Genomic DNA, 17611 nt, shown 5'->3' with positions numbered 1-17611 from the left:
TAAATATATATATCTTTAATCATGATCATAATTTATTGTATCACAATGTAATGTGGCCGATGACTATTATTTCTACTATTTCTATTTTCTAGTTTTCTACCATTAATATAGGAAATCAAAATATTAAACATATTATTATTTAAAAATTATTATCTATTAAGTTAAAATTTAAAGATCACACTTATCACCTCACGACTAGCGAATATTAAGTATGATTAAATAATACTTGTACGTCTACATCTTGACCTTTAGTAAGATCATTTCGTTGAATTGTAAATAAAATGTCTGAAGCTAAAAATGGAGATTCAAATCCTTGCTTGCAGGTAATGTCATATAATTTCAGTTTTAACTTATTGATATACATTATTATCATGGAAATCTGACAAACAGTTCGTGATACAAATAAAATTTATGATTTATAATACCATATTATAATACACAACTAGAATATTATCTTGTTTATCCACATTTAATAATACAAATCTAACGTGACCATACTCAGGGCTGTCTTTAACCTTTTTGAGGCCTTAGGCAGTGATATTATAATGGGGCCCATACGATGGACTAACGACCTGCGTCGACTGTATTATTATTATTATTATTAACACTATATTAGCAATTATTCTTTGATTTTTCTCGAAATAAGTTTATTTATTGGCAATAAATATTGAATATTGGTTGGCGATTTGGCAGGAGTTAGGGGCCCCAAAGTATCCAATAAGAAAGAGGTGCCTGACCATATTTTCCGCTTTAGGCAGGACAGTCCCACTTTCGAGCTAAATGTTCGTGTCTTGTCGACTTGTGGTAGGTATTTATAAATCACATATCACAATCAAACATTTATACAGTATATATTGTATACCTACATATTTTATAAATACTGTAAAAGTGTAAAACACTAAAACCCATGATCCATAGATTGTTGGGAGTATCTGAATTAAAAAAAGCCATTCTTATAACAATGAGTAACATAAAAAAATCATGTCAAGAGTTGAATTTATACATAAAAACAAACAGACCACTTTATAGCAGCAAAATTATATGGTTTTCTTATTAAAATGTACAAGTGTCCTGCTTTGAAGAAAAATAATTATGGTCACGTTATACAAATCAGTAATAAATTACTAAATTTATTCATTCTGTTGTCAATGTTTAAATTAGAACACTTTACATTTAACTGTATTTTGCTGTACAGGAACAGAAATTATCAATTAAATGCTTACAAGATAGTTTTGGAGATAAATCCCAATGTGAACCGCAAATAGAAAATTACAAAGACTGCAAAACGTTTTGGGTATGTTTTTATACACTCAAAATAAAATCAGTATTACAATAAAATTGCTTTTCTTTTGAACAAATACATTTGAAAAATATGGAAGCATTCTGTAACTAAATAAAAAAGTTGATATATGTATTTTTGTATTTTGTAAATTATATTTTACTTTCAGTACAATATTTATAAAGAACGGAAAACCAACAAAATAAGGCCATACATGCCATCATTAGAAGAACGGATAAAAATTAAGAAGGAATACATGAGTGGTCATTAAAACAAAAAAATATCTTAAAATTAATAATATTTTTACTATAATATATTATTGTTTGCTATAATATTATCTATATATATATTTTTTGTTCATAAATAAATGAACATATGTTATAACTTATAATTATATGTTTTTATTAAATACTTGAATAATGTTTGAATAAGTGTAGTATTGTTTTACTTCAATAAAAATATGTATGACAAAAAATGTTAATATTATTATTATAATTAAATAATATTTGCATGTATAAATAACAAAATACATAATGGAAAAAAAATCAACATAATAATATTGTAATGCTAATATAAAAAAAGTTTAATTTTAAAACAATCATATTTCAATATAATATTTATGTATTGTGAATAAATAATAAATAATAAATAGGTAGCTAACATTTTAATTATAATACTTCAGTATGTATATGATAATGAAAGCTTTATATGACTACCTACTTACAGTTTTACAACTCATACAAATACTTGGAATTAACTTACTTATTAATTATACATCATATATATCTATGAATGAAGGATAGAATCATATGCTTGGAAAACTCCTTGTGCGACTTCCATAGCTAGTAATTTTAAAGATAGCTAAACACAAAATAATTTTAAAATTATAACAAAACAAATAACAATAAGCTTTATATAGCAATATTTTAGATTTATAAACTACTTACAGTTATGTTTGGATTTCCTGGCTGAATTTTAAGCTCATTCAACACCCAATTGCCATTTGTCAACTTTAATGATTGATACAACATATCCTGGCCTTCAACATGTCTTTTAGCAATTGTAAACACGTTATTTTGTGACATCTTTAAGACAATAGCCTCTGAAAAATATTAATATCTATAAGTAACATCTACTAAAGGTAAACAAAATAGAAGAAAATAAAACTTGTCAATTAAACTCCAAACATAAAGACACTATAATTTATGAAACTTAAAGTTACTAAAATATTAACTGAAAGTCGCCAGATATAACTTCATATACAAATTTCAAAATTTATTTTTTACCTGTGTTGCAAAGAACATTTTTTAAAGTGTATTGCACTTCATTCTCTGCAGGTATGTCTTTCCAAGTTTTCAAAAATACTCGCTTATCCATTTGACCATCTTCGATAAAGAATACATTCATTGGTATTATACAAGCAAAATATAAAACATCAATATTATTTTTTATTGCCACCTATAACATAAAAGTACAGTGAATCACACAAATAGTATTTCATAATTTATATTACGGTAAATTAATTTATACTTGAAGATTAGTTATGGGTTCCATTCGTTGAATAAGTCCAGTAGTTGCAAGAGGTAAGCTGGTTTCATAAGATGCCGTAGGCAATAATGGGTTTAATACTTGTAACGGACGAGCTGGTGTCAATCCAAAACTAAAAAGCAAAGTATTTATAACATTTTAATTTTTTTTTTTTATTATCATACAAATATACATAAATGTTAATTATATTTATATAAAAAATTTTTTTATTACAAAAAATATAATGCAAAATTTGTATTACATACAATGTAAAATGTTGAATTGTTGATAGCTGTTAATTGAATAGTTTACTTTATTTTAAAAGTTATTCTATACCAATCCCTTAAACTTTTTAACTTTAAATTAATTTTAAATCCTAAGTAAAATGAAAAATGTGTACTTAGTTGTACGGGGTTTTACAATAAAAACGCTCAATGTTTCATTGTAAAAAAAAACAAGTTGTGTGTGATATCCACTCAATTATTATTTTATTTTAATGAACATTATATGGCAATTATTTATGGAATATAACATTGTTTAAATGTCCGTCACGGCTTTGCTAAGTGGCATGTTTTCTATCACTTTATCGCATAAATTCGGTTGTTATGTTGACTTTGAGAGCAATTGTTTTTGGTTTATTTGCATAGCCATGTGATTCAAGATAGCCCCAAAGAAAAAAGTCTAAAGGTGTTAAATTGCACAATCTTGGAGGCATTGGCGCAAATAGGTGGGGGCTTGGAGGAGACTAAGTCCCCCCATATTTTTGCCAAGTCCCCCCAGTTCAAAAGTCACTAATTAGTACTGAGAATATATAATTTTTAGAAAATATTATGGGAGGGGCTTTAGTCCCCCCCAAAAATAATTTGTCTATTTGCGCCTATGCTTGGAGGCTAGTTTATGTTACCATTGCGTGATATCACCATGCCCTCAAATCGTTCACACAGAATATCTATCATTGCATGCGCTTGTGTGAGGATGTGGCAGACATTTAAGAGGACGCCAAACCCGCATGCGTTGTCTCTGTCGTACAAGTGCGTAGCATAGCAAATTTTGCGCTCAGCAGATCACGTTTATCTCCGTTATTTTAAAATGTAGAGTGAATTGACTTATTATAAAAATTAAAGGCAAGATTATTACCGAGTGCATCTCATAGGCTTTTTATTATATTTTAATTTTAAGCCGAGTTATGAGTATTTTTAGATATAAAAATTATTTACAATTTTAAAATACTCATTACTCAATTTAAAATTAAAATATAATAAAAAGCCTATGAGATGCACTCGGTAATAATCTTGCCTTTAATTTTTATAATAGGTCAATTCACTCTAAATTTTAAAATAACGGAGATAAACGTGATCTGCTGAGCGTAAAATTTTCCATGCTACGCACTTGTACGACAAAGACAACACATGCGGGTGTGGCGTCCTCTTAAACAATGTTATATTCCATACATTATTGCCATATAACGTTCATTAAAATAAAAATAAAAATCTCACAAACAACTTGTTTTTTTCACAATGAACATTGAGCGTCTTTATTGAAATACCCTATATAATAAAAGTTGTTGACATTATCGTATAACCAATTATAATTTTGTAATTTCATATTATTGATATCAAAATTTGTATCATGTGAGAACTAATGGAAATAGGGGAAAATTAGTTTGCATTTAATTAATAAAACATTTAAAAACTCTAGAAATATTTTATCAGATACTAATCTGATATAATAATATTTAATAATAAGATTCTTCACTTATTGAATTTACAATTGAACATTGTAAATTTATTGTAACTAAAGGCTAGTGAAACAGAAGTTCATAATATCAATACAAAATATAATATGATATATTTATTATATTGATACTTCATAAATAAATATTATATTAGTTTTAAATGATAATTATAAAGTTTGGACGATTTAATAAATTCAATAATTTGTATAAATAACAATATTTCAGTTACTAGACAAATCAGTTCAGATAATTATTTTTATTTACCTACCTTCTAATGACTGAGATCATAAAATAAAACAATCAAATTTATTGTTTTGAGAGAGACATAACAAAAATGTCTTCTGCTATAGTACATAATATTTTTGTTTAATTATTTAACAAATAAATACTTACGAATTTTTGTTCAACTGAATAGCAAATCCACTCATTGGTTGCATAGCTTTGTTCTTGAGAGTCATGTCCATACTAATTTGACCATTTCTAAAAAAACAGTAAAATTAAATAATATAAGACCTGTAATTTAAATTAAATTAATATTATTAAATTTAAAACATACTTCCTTGAAAATGTTCCCATAATCTCTAATCCTTTGCCATTTTCACTAGGTAGCCAAAGTTGTTTAGGTGGAGAATAAGATACTGGTGTCGGTGTAAATCCAAAAATGTCACCTAGCAAACCTGTATTTGATGATGAAGTTGCTGGTAAGTCAGATGTAGTTAATAATGAGTCTAATCCAGAAGCCAATAAATCAACAGAAGGTGGTTGAACGGATGTTGGAACAACAGCTGGAGTAGTCAGATCCATACTAAGAAGATCACCAATCAAAGATTCTTGTGGTGCAGGTATAACTGCAGCTTGAGGAACATTACTAGCAGATGCATTTTCATTTCTAAAAGCAATACATGTTAAGTTACTCTATACTATAATAAAATATAGAATACATATGTGTATGTATTATAAATTATAATAATTTTTTTACCTGGCTGGTAAAGATTTTCGTAATCCTGGTCGTCCTTCAACAAATGCATTTGGAGGCTTATGATAAACACTGGCTAGACTAGAAATATGACAAACAAGTTCATCGAGTAAAGTTGGCTCTAAAAGATCTGTTTCCTCAGAAATCAATGGTTTTTCAGCAAGTACAACATCTTTGGCAGCACCCGGATCAGTGGATAGTAATCTCCAATAAATAAAACCACGATCACGTAAATCAGGATTATCTGAATCTTGTGTAGCCAAACTTAAGACTTGTTGAACTAATTCTTGAGTGTCTGTAGGTCTCTTCAAAAATAGTTTAACTATAGCAGTTAATAACTGTAATTGGACTTGAGTGTTTTCATCATGAAAACCTTCCAAAAAGCTTTCTAATAGTTCATCAGCATTATCTATGCGTTCAGCATATTCTCCAATTATCCAAATCATTGATGCTCTTGCTTCCGGTTCATCAAGTGTGTCCAAGTTTTCACACAATAAAGATATAATGCTTTCATACTTGTTAGGGTATTTTCGGAATATATCTTTAATAACAACAATTGCTTCTTGAACTACATAGTTCACTTTTGTCTGTATAAGATCCAGTAGCGTGGATACACAACGTTCAGCAGACTGCTCTACTTTAATTGCACATCGACCAATTGCACGAACTGCTTTTCGTACAAAATCAACATCAACTTCAGTGGCATACCTAAACACATTTAAATATGAAATTGGTTAAAATTACAAAATTAGTTATTAAAAAATAATTACTCTTTCAGTTCTGAAAGAACTTGAGCTATGTTTGCTTGTGATGCTAAACGTATCATAATATCCAGTTTCTCAAGTTTGACATAAATAGGATCATTATATTTAACAAAAAAAACTTTCATTTCATGCTTAAGTATATCAGGCCTCTTTTGTACTATTAAATTAATATTTCTGAGAGCAACATATTGAACCTATGAAATATAAATTCATAATTATTTAGTTGAATTTTAGACAGTTATATTACAATATTATCATTTAATTATAATTGTGTTTATTACTTCTGGTTCTGTAGATAATAAAGTAACAAGTGGTGGAGCAAGTTTTTTAGTCAACGTAGTAACAAAGTCAGAATCAGTTGGCAACATTTCCATTAGTTTCATTAACACTTTAATAGCAGATAAAACAACTGCAGCATTAGCATGAGCCAATCGAGGTGTTATTCGTTCACATATACTAGAATAAGTAAAACCAACAAATAATCCAATCTAATTTTAAATTAATAACATAAACAATGACCATTTATTTATTTATGCGAGATATTAAGTGCTAAATTTTATTAACATACAATTTGTTATGTCTTCAAATTTGTGGTTACATATAGCGCAGATATTTTATTTCATATTTTTGTTTTTATTTTACAGAAACCAAATAAAATAAATATTTACACAAACAAAATGAATAAAAATAAAATGGTTTTAAGAAATTGAATTTTAAAAATAGCAAAATAATAGCAAGACAATATTTTGGAAGATATATTTATGAAATGTCCACGTTTTCTATAGCTAACCATTGCAATGTATGTGTCAATAGTCAATTTTTACTATATTATAGTTTTTCTAATTTAATCTACTTGTTAGTGCAGAACTAGAGCTAAAATGTTTAATTTAACAAATATAAGTAACTTTTTATGTTATATAAAATTTAATAAAATGTCAACTATAATTAATATTCACCTTTGTGCCTCACGATCATCTTTTGGGCTGTAATTAGCCAACGAATCAAGAATAAATACTTGACCCCATTCTGTACATTCATTTAATGCAGTTAAAAGTTTATTAATAGTTTGTGAATTCATTTCAATCAATGGAGAACCAGTGATACTAGCTTCATTCATTTCAGATAAAGCAGCAACAGCATTAGCAACCACCTTTTTGAAAAAAAAAAATAAGAAAAATATTGTTATTTTATTATACAAGATTAACATATAAACGAGTTATTACCATAGGATTAGAGTCTGATAAAAGTTCTTTTAATTGTTCCAAAAATCCTTGATCATCAACTAGTTGTGCATTTATGTCATAAAGTTTAGCAACACAAACTGCCGCTGTCTTGCGTACATATGGATCTTCGTCTCGCAAGCATTTACGCAATGGTTCACATAGATATTCAGTTATTTTCTCAACTCTGATACAACCCATAGTGCGTACTGCCAAAGCACGTATTAGTGGATTTGGATCTTCACAATCCTTTTTAAGAACAGAGATAGTATTAAACTAATTATAATATAGCAATAAATAGTAAGAAATATTACCTTAACAAATGTATTGACAGCCATAATAGCCATATCAGGATTGCTTTTAGCATAATTCATCAAATACAAATAAACAAGTTTCTTCAGTTCTAAGTTATCAGTTTGCATACAATTCACAACATCAGGAAATAAAGCAGACACATCTTTACCAACCGTCATAGACGCAATAACCTATCAAAAATAACAACAAAACTACTAGTATTATAACTTCTAAATAAAAATATAATTTATAATTATTCATTACTTTAATATATTAAAATATTAAGTTACAGTTAAATCTTTTAACTTTAAAACAAAATTTACCAATTAAATTAAATCTGCATATTTAATTCATTCAATGGAATAAACCAGTAGTCCCTAACTTATATTTTGTTTTTAAGGATCTTCTTTAATTATTCATTAGCCAGTTAACTATCGATTTATCGACAACTTTATGATTGTAATTCATGCTGAAGATCTTTAAGGTATTTACTTCAGCTTGACGGCTTATATATAAATTACTACTTTAATAATATACCAGAGCTAAGTTACATTGCATTTGATAATTATAAGACACAAATAAAAATAGAGTAATCTGTACATTTGTTTTGTGCATTGTTGCCCATTGTTACTAGAATATAAAAAGGTTGAAAACCGCTGTATTAGGGGATAGGGCCGATGAAAATTTGAGACCTCGCTTAGCCAAAATTGCTCAATTTAGCCCTGCCAGATAGTCACTATTCTAAACTACCTATGATTAAATTATCTGGTGAAATTTAGTAGTCCCAATAATAATATTTTAAAGTTTTTTACCTTTTTTACAGCTTCTCTCTTTTTTTCCTTTTTATCGCTATTCAATTCAGATTTCAATTCAAATATTTCACCTTTTTTTGTGGTGGTAAAATATTTGCTGTCTGTCATTTTGATATTTTAATTTTTCTGAAAAAAAAAAATATTTTATTGTATTTCAATATTTCAACTATATTTCATATTTCACTAATAAATAATTAGACGCGATCATCTTACTATTAGGTGTTATGAATAATATACAAGTGTTCACAGCAACTTATCTTTTTGAATTAAAGGGGCGTGTGCCAGCAGCAATCTGTTATGGAATTAAAATAAAAACACAATTTTAGTACTAAAATCACTTATATTTGTAAATACTGTAAAAAATATCAAACACCAACAATAGCTAAATCTAGTGATTAGTAGTTAAAAGGACTGAAGATAAGTACAATTATTGAGTAGTGTATTATTAGTGTTATTACTTATAATGTAAGTAAATAATAAGTATGTAATAAAATTATTTACTGTACACTATTTTCTACTCGCACTTGGTATTCGAGAATCGTCACTAGGACCACTAGATGGTCAATTTCAATTTGACAATATTGATTAGCAACTTGGAGAATAAGTTTTACACCAATTTCATAGTCCAATGCTAAAAATTACAATTTATTAACACTGATAAATAGTGAACATTGATAACACGTAGTGTAATTTTAATTTTGTACCGAAATGAAAACACAATATTACAGTCGTGTCATCCCTCCGGGGCAGGTTAGCAGTGTTGCAAATGTCAATAATTATAAGTTGGTATGAACACAAAATAAATAAATGTCATATTTTAGATTCGCTTCTGAAACACCGCTAGTTTCAAATTTGAAACTAAGATAATCTTAGATAATTTTTTCAAATTATAACTTACATCTTATACGGTTTCACCACAGAATATATGAAATTTATTTTTATTTTTTATTTTTATATATTTTTTAATTTATTATATTCTGTGGTTTCACAACACTCTACGGATTTTAGTAAATTAGGTACTGGTTTGAATTTTTATTTTTTCCTTGAAATATCTTTCCTGATCATAATTTTCATGTTTATTATAATTCCTTACAGGGTATTGACTTTTCCTGAGTTAATTATTCCTTCAAATTGTGTTCCTGAGTATACAGCACCTTATTTGTTAGGTATATTTCCTCTGAAAGTGTGAAAACTTAACAGCCCCGCACTCAAGTTTGATATCTTCCATTTTAACCAGTCGCCACCATCCATAATTATAAATATATCGCGTTAATACTCGACAAATCTGGGGAAAAATGTCCCAATACTATAGCTTATACTACATAGTAAATAGTATGGACTATGGGTTGCTTAAAAATCAAATAATCAAACCGATAGTCAATAACCTACGTTTTTGTTTGTCATTATTCAATAAATAGATTTATATTATTAGAATTAATTTAAAAGATTACCTTGCTATTATTATTTATATACTATTACCACACTAAGTGCCCGATTTAAACGACGGGAATTTTAATTTATATTAATCTATCATTATTTATTATAATATGTATTTAATTATATATATATTAGTGATGACTGATGTGTTTATATATTTTTAATATTTTTGTTTATATAACAAACTAGTAGGTACCTACCGCAAAATTACACCAATTTAACTAAATAAAACAAAAGTACAAAAATAATAAAATCTATTCAATACCTACTAATTACAATATTATAATAATAGATATAATATAATAGAAATACTATGTATTTTTATAGAATAAATAATATATGATGTATTTATCGACTTAAATCGTTTAATCGTTTCATTTAACGTTCTATGGACTATGATGGCATACTGGCAAGATGTAGAGTTGTAGAGAACCAGAGAAGATAAAGCTGATCTCTTCATCGTGAATTCGTGCATGATTTTAATGGTGATGGCTGATCAGTAACGATATGATTTTATTATTTTGGTTTGATTTTGTTTCATACCAACTCCATATACAAGGTGTAACAGATAGAACTGATTTTAGGAATGAATTTTCCCCAAATTAATATTTTTTATTTATTTTTTATTCATTAAGTGATTTTAGCGCTACATGTAATATACATGTATAATACATTTTTTTATGTTTATTTTTTAGAACTAAAAGTAAAAAAAATTTTGAATAAATTCAAAATAGCCTATTCATCGTGAATATCTGATTAAAAGAATAATTTTGATGGTAAAAAGATTTATCTAAGTCAAGTAGTTCTTTTTTAGAATATTTTTTAAAATTCAATATTTTTTTGGTTAAATTAATTTGGAACGTAATAACTTAAAAAAAAAAAATTATTTTTGAGAATTTGTTGACATGAGTACATTTCTTAAATTATTTACTTAGGTATCATATTATTATAATATCCAAAAATGTTGTCATAGCGATAGCTAGTACGCTGAATTAGCATAATGTTTTTTTTTTTTTTTTGGTCAGGTCTTTCTGTTACACACTTGTATACATACTTAATGCGCGTGATTGACTTTGGGGGAGACCACGGATAACACAGTTAAAGTTGAGTTTAATTATTGTACGGAAAAGGTAATTTTTTTCAAATCTGGGAGTCTCCTTTCTTTTATTTTTCTGATTTGAGCAATGGTTTTAGTTTGCTTACATTGTCAAATTAATTTTGTTAATTCCATTAAAAAATTGTAAAAATCTATAGGTAATACCTATCGATTTGTCTTGTTTGCAGTTGAGTATTAACACAAAAAACTTTTTTTTTTAATTATTCGACTTTATTAATTATTACATACTTATTAATGGGGTTCGAAACTTCTTACATTTGCATGTTTTTTTTTACTGTGACACAGGGGCGGATCCAGCCAAAAATAACGGAGGGGGGCATTAGTATTTCATAGACGTAAAAGTAGAGGCTATTTCCAAAAATTAATAATTAATATACACAATCAATTTTATATGGATATGAAGTTTTTTAGAGAACGGGGTGGGGGATCGCCCCGATCACCTCCTCCTCTGGATCCGCCGTTGCTGTGACAAATATCATTGAACGAGTAAATACTAATTAGTAATTGTTAACAATTTTAAGTCTTTTTAAAGATTAATAACTAATCAACTTTGTTGCTGTCAATAATAACAGTATATGTTGTATCTAACACATTTTTGTGAACAGAAGTACCTAACTAAAAAGTTTTTATTTTTTTTTAAATTCACGACCATAATATAATAATATTTAGTTTTATTTGGTTTTTGAAAAATTATAAGACAATATTTATAAATTTATATATTTTGTCAATGGATAACGATTTGTCAAAAAACATATTTATAATAATTTAATACTTTATTGTTTCAACACTTCGATAAAGAATAAATATCACTGTATTTCTCTTATATTTTAATAATACCTCAATATTTGGTAAAAATCTAAAGTATGTTGAATTGTTGAAATATAATATACATTTGTAAATATCTATGATTATTTCTCCCGTGATACTAGCTTACTACTAATTTATCTATTCTGTGATACTAGCTCATAACCACGGTCACGAAATCATGGTCCTATATACTATATATAAATATATAATAGTAATAATAATAATAATAATAAAAAATTGTATAATATCACTCTGTATTATCACTCTGTTCTCGCCGCAACGCTACCGCCAATCAAAGAACACGTAAGCAATCAATGACGTCAACGATTCGTTTGCACATTATCAGTAGCGTTACAATTATCTCCCTGAAGGTTTTAATTTCAAAGTTTAAACAGATAAATACATAAAATTAAATAAAAAGTATACAACAAAATTAAACTCGACATCGAGCTGTTAACAGCTTAAATGTTTCATCCTGTAACGAATATACTACAACAGCCAAAATGATACCGTCGAATAAAAATTCAGCGATTGGGCTCTTATTTTTGTCGTACTGCATCTGTTTGGTGAAATCGATCGAGTTGACTTTTGAACTCCAGGACAAAGCAAAGGATTGTTACTACGAAAACATACTAAAAAATACTTCCACTACGCTGGAGTACCAAGTATGCAGTCGACTGGATATAGACAAGTGATACATTCATTTTATAATTAACTTTGTGTGTTGTGTTCCAATTGCAGGTTGTCACTGGTGGCCAGTATGATGTCGACGTGATAATTGAGTCTCCAACCAAAGAAATTCTATACAGACAAGTCAAATCACAATTTGACAGCCATACGTTTGTAGCACCAGCTACTGGACCATATGCCATTTGTTTTAGTAATGAGTTTTCAACATTTTCGCACAAGCTCGTGTACATGGACTTACAAGTTGGCGATGAAGACCCTCTGCCCGGTATAGGAGAACAAGTGACTGTTATGACTCAGGTATATTATCATAATTCTTTATTATCCATAGTAATTAGTATCTTAGTATAGAATATAAATATTCCAATGTGTTGTTTTAGATGGAAGCAACGTCACAAGATATTCATGAATATTTAAACAAAATTATTGACTATCAGACTCATCATAGACTAAAAGAGGCTCAAAGTCGTAAACGTGCTGAAGATCTGAATCACCATGTAGCGTTATGGTCAGCTACAGAAACTATTGCAATATTGTTAGTAGCCATTGTGCAAGTATTTATGTTAAAACGATTCTTCACAGAAAAATCCCCTACGCAAAATCAATATAAGTCAATGTATTAAAACTATTAAGTTGAGATTAATTTATATTCATAATAAAATATGATTTTTAATTACCAATAAAAATGTATTATATTTTTTCTCAACATATTATTGTGTTTACAAGAGACTTATAATTGAAAAATATTTTTTGTGTGTTAATTAATATTCTTTTAGTCCAGGGTTTAACAAAAACTATTTAGATTAATATGTACATATATTGATTATAATTAATCATAGTTGGATGTTAAAATGCAAAGAATTTTTCATCATGCTTTGTACATTAATTTTTATGATATTGTCAAAATCAAATTGTTTACCTACATGATATTAAGCAATTTAGTTATCATTAAATCTTAATACTTTTAAAGTTTTAAACAACCCTATATTAATTATAATATATTATAAGTGTTTGAAGGGTTGTACAAATGTATTACCAATATTTTTTTGTACTATATAATTTATTATTTTGGATTATTAAATTAATGAGTTTGTACATTGACTTGAGTCTTGAAGTGTTAAATTAAATTCTGTATGAAATTTTGGTTAATATAAATAATAACTTATAAGGATATTATATTATAATGCACTGTTTTTATTTATTTTTTTAAATTAACATTTATAGCTTTCACAAGAATTAGGTTCTTAAATACTAACATAATTATTGGCTGATTTTAAAAATAAGTTACTAATGTAAGTATTAAGTGAATATTATGTAATTTAATTGAAAAGGAGATTAATTGATCTAGTTTTGGCCTGTACATGTGTAATATGTATTCACATGATAGAATATATCAGATATCTATGGAAATATGTCAAAATCCATGCATAATTATGTGATTCAGGGTAATATAAACACATTTATTAATATTATAATCCTATGTAACGCCAACAGCCAACAGGTATAAACTATATTGCATAATATTATACTTAAACTATATAGGTAACATACTATTATTGTTACCTTGTGATTATCAGTTAGGTATTTGCATAGATACAGCAAGGCTTGTGTTTGTGGTTGGCCTGTCATGACAGATTAGAGCCACCTACCTTATATAGTATACTATAATATTCTATATAGAGTCTAAATTTAACAATCTGAAATAAAAATGTGTATCCACATATAATCAATTATAAACAGAGAACAATATATAGTAATAAACTAATGAATTAGTAAATTAAGAGTGATCTTTGGGTTTATGTTTAGGGAGTTTGAAGTATGTTTTTCTAACTACTAAGAAAAAAATATCTTATAACACCATAGGTACATACTATAGAGTATTTAATATAAGAAGTAGAATAATTAAAATTTTTGGATTTTCATGATTCTGCTAAAAGAAACTTATGAAGAACTTTGTATTTGATACCTAAGTTACAAAATATTTCACAAATTTTTATCATCCTTTAAAAATTTGAATTTCAACCACAAGAAAAAAATGTGCCTTTGTATTTTTAAATTTGTTAAAAATATGTTATGTGGGACCTTGTCCTAAATTTTAAAGATTTAAAATTATGATTCAGTAAATAGTAAAATGTTACAATTTTTATGATTCATAGTATATAATTAGAAAATAGCTAAAATTGTGGCTGCAACTTGTTTGCGCACAATCTTTACCTGAAAAATTTGAATTTGTTTGTGCACACGAAAATAATTATACTATTTTAATTCAGTTACAGATGAGCATAGAGCATTAATAATCATCGATAAAGAGTATGGAAATGTATACCAAATTAAATATACACAAATAATGGGAAATTGTTATTACGGAAAATAATAGACATGTATATAATCCTAAACGTATATTATTTACCAATCATATTATATTAAAATTAACATACATTTTTAACTTGAACATGTGTTAAATATTATTTATTCACAATTATTAATAAGCAAGTATTAACATGTATTTTTAACCAAATCTATGAATACATTAATAGACAGTCCTAAATCTGTTAAGGGGAAAGGAAAATGTATGGAAGTACTTTAATAATTTACTTATTAATAAACAAATATTAATATGCAAGGTATTTAACTATTAAAGTCTAAAAGGCGTAAAAGGTAACTGTGCGCAAACCGCGTGTATGGTTACGGCACAAAGTGCACAACTGTTCCCAAACGAGTGGTAGCAGTTTTGTGCCATAAGTTGTCTTTTAGATATGTTACAGTAAAAGATGTTAAATTTATATTTACGTTATTAACTAGCAATTAACGTTAATAGATAATAATAAATATTTTACAAGGCTTATAACGTCAATAACTAAGGATTTACGCTAATTCCAAACAATATTAGTTAATCATGTTATTTGTATTTAAATTGTTATATTATTATTTATTTTCACATGACAATGAACTGTGACATTTTGAATTGCATAATTTTCCTACTAATCGACAGGTGCATTTATTTGTTTTACACTTCATTTTACAGTGACATCTTTGATAGCCTTGTGTGCCCAAGAGACTACTACATCCTGCTGCTTCTCGAAGTGTTATCTCTTTTTCTTTAAATGATTCAACCAGAGTTTTGAGATCAAGCAACATTTCTTTGCATGGCACAAGTTGAGATCTCGTATACTTGTGTTTAAGAAAACCATTTTCGGTACCTAATTCAAATATAAATACATAAATACCTATAAATTTAAATTTTTTATTTTATTTTACTTACATAATTTATAAAAGCCGTTGTCAACATTAGCAATAACTGCTAATAAATTGCGTGGGGATCCACGGGCTCTATCAACGTCAGGAATGGAAATACGAACAGTTGTTCCGACTTCCAACTCTTGATATTTTTTATTCTTCCGCACATTCTACTCTTCCGCACGTTTACTCGATAATGCTCTAAGTAATACGAATTTCGTAAGATGGTCTTGGTAATTTAAAATGAAGCGGAATCCATTAATATGTTGTGATTGCATATCAATTAAATCAATTTGAGCTCTTGAATTAAAAGTGGAATGTAAAATAGGTTTTGAAACTAAGCCTTTTTTAGGATTTGATGACTTTTTTTGGCAATGTGTGCATAGATTTAAATATGCCATAATAGTTTCGTTCGTGATGTTGCAATATTTTGATTTTAATTCAGAATCCATTCTACATCTTCCGCCATGGCCAATAGTATAATGAGTCGAATGCAAAATATTGAACAACTCGTCAATTGTAACGTAATATAGTACAGTATCATCGTGTACAGGTTTAATAAGACGCTCTTTATTATTTATTGTTAAAATATCATATTTACGTACCATACGATATATATATTTTGTGCACAAACCAGTACCGCCTAAAATTGTTTAAGGATAAATCGCTAATATATTCATTACTCAATGTTGTTAAAATTTAAACTTGTATCACTTATAAATAAATTATGTGGCTGTATGATGAACTTTTTTTTGTATGTCCGATAATAAAAAAGCTGGTAAGTCGTGGATGTCGCTCTGCTGTACAGTAGGTAAGTAGGTTACTGTAATGGATGAAATTAAATTTGTATCCAATGATATTATATCATTGTATACGAAAAACGATTCTGAGCGGAGACGGTTTATCTGTCTAGGATATATTATAGATTATTAAAAATGTTCAAATCTTAGATTTAAAAAGATAAACTTTTATGAATTTCTATCTAAGATGATTTGAACATTGCTGTAATTTTTACGTATTTAGTCAAAATTTGAACTATAAATGTTTATAAAAATAATCGTGCCAATGTATTTTTAATATTTTCCAACTGCTATTGTAATAATTAGTTAAGAACCTAATTGTATTCAATTTTCAAGCATTTCTAGCCAACAAGTACATTTTTATCGATATTTATAGAAAAAAATTAAATAAAAAAGTCGAAAAATTAAATTGTCAACTAACAGCTCAAAACAAGTCAAAATATTTTGAAAATCTTATCAAATGACAAATATAGAAAATGCCTATATAAACATTTAGTGAAAATTTCAAGTATCTGAGGTCATTTGTCAGAGTTACACCAAAATAAGAAAATCACTAAATGAGAAATCTAGTGAAAATCCAATGTTGTAAAAATTTAAATTTTAAACGCTCATAAAAACTTAATTTGACTTTTTGTTGGAAATTTATTTTTGTGATAAAGATTGACAAACTTGTAAGGAATCTTTTATTAAATTTTCAAATCTTAGATTTAAAAAGAAAATTTTTAATGAATTTCTAGCTAAAAATAATTTGCGAATTGTTGTGATTTGTACGTATTTTGTCAAAATTCAAACTTTGAATGCTTATAAAAAAAATTGTGACTGCATTTCTTTTATTTTTCAACTGCTGTAACAATATGTTAGGAACCTTGTATTAAATTTTCAAGCTTTTCTTCCCAACAAATAAATTTTTATCGATATT

General features: G+C 27.2%; 4 protein-coding genes across 7 annotated transcripts; 2 read left to right on the top strand and 2 right to left on the bottom strand.

Moving 5' to 3' along the window:
- Window positions 1-29: 29 nt before the first annotated feature.
- Window positions 30-1670, top strand: LOC107162319 (coiled-coil-helix-coiled-coil-helix domain-containing protein 7). Its single transcript, XM_015509157.2, has 3 exons — window positions 30-323; window positions 1196-1294; window positions 1449-1670. The coding sequence occupies exons 1-3, from the start codon at window positions 282-284 to the stop codon at window positions 1548-1550; spliced, it is 243 nt and encodes an 80-aa protein (XP_015364643.1). The 5' UTR covers window positions 30-281; the 3' UTR covers window positions 1551-1670.
- AP-1-2beta (adaptor protein complex 1/2, beta subunit) lies at window positions 1561-9269 on the bottom strand. Of its 4 annotated transcripts, none has more exons than XM_015509187.2 (15): window positions 9109-9269; window positions 8821-8899; window positions 8608-8733; window positions 7816-7986; window positions 7505-7750; window positions 7238-7431; window positions 6563-6737; window positions 6288-6475; window positions 5521-6225; window positions 5098-5430; window positions 4935-5021; window positions 2810-2939; window positions 2566-2737; window positions 2227-2381; window positions 1561-2140 (listed from the first exon to the last, which is right to left on the bottom strand). In XM_015509187.2, exons 3-15 carry the CDS (start codon window positions 8713-8715, stop codon window positions 2066-2068), a joined length of 2739 nt encoding a protein of 912 aa, XP_015364673.2. In that variant the 5' UTR covers window positions 8716-8733; window positions 8821-8899; window positions 9109-9269; the 3' UTR covers window positions 1561-2065. The 4 variants fall into 4 exon arrangements, with proteins under 4 accessions (XP_015364673.2, XP_015364675.2, XP_015364677.2 ...); XM_015509189.2 differs by having other exon boundaries at window positions 9114-9269; XM_015509191.2 differs by having other exon boundaries at window positions 9132-9265.
- A 3047-nt stretch (window positions 9270-12316) lies between these two features.
- Window positions 12317-13341, top strand: p24-1 (transmembrane emp24 domain-containing protein). The gene is made up of 3 exons (XM_015509155.2): window positions 12317-12633; window positions 12710-12955; window positions 13036-13341. The coding sequence occupies exons 1-3, from the start codon at window positions 12472-12474 to the stop codon at window positions 13276-13278; spliced, it is 651 nt and encodes a 216-aa protein (XP_015364641.2). The 5' UTR covers window positions 12317-12471; the 3' UTR covers window positions 13279-13341.
- Window positions 13342-15217: 1876 nt separating this feature from the next.
- Window positions 15218-16344, bottom strand: LOC149058323 (SCAN domain-containing protein 3-like). Its single transcript, XM_089218358.1, has 3 exons — window positions 16105-16344; window positions 15918-16062; window positions 15218-15855 (listed from the first exon to the last, which is right to left on the bottom strand). The coding sequence occupies exons 1-3, from the start codon at window positions 16342-16344 to the stop codon at window positions 15581-15583; spliced, it is 660 nt and encodes a 219-aa protein (XP_089074484.1). The 3' UTR covers window positions 15218-15580.
- Between the last annotated feature and the right edge of the window lie 1267 nt (window positions 16345-17611).

This window comes from Diuraphis noxia, unplaced genomic scaffold (assembly GCF_037042655.1).
Source record: "Diuraphis noxia isolate RWA-SAM2 unplaced genomic scaffold, SU_Dnox_SAM2 contig0002, whole genome shotgun sequence".
Classification (NCBI taxonomy): Eukaryota; Metazoa; Arthropoda; class Insecta; order Hemiptera; family Aphididae; genus Diuraphis; species Diuraphis noxia.
The sequence above is the reverse complement of the archived record's forward strand: the minus strand, read 5'-3'. Positions and strand labels throughout refer to the sequence as shown.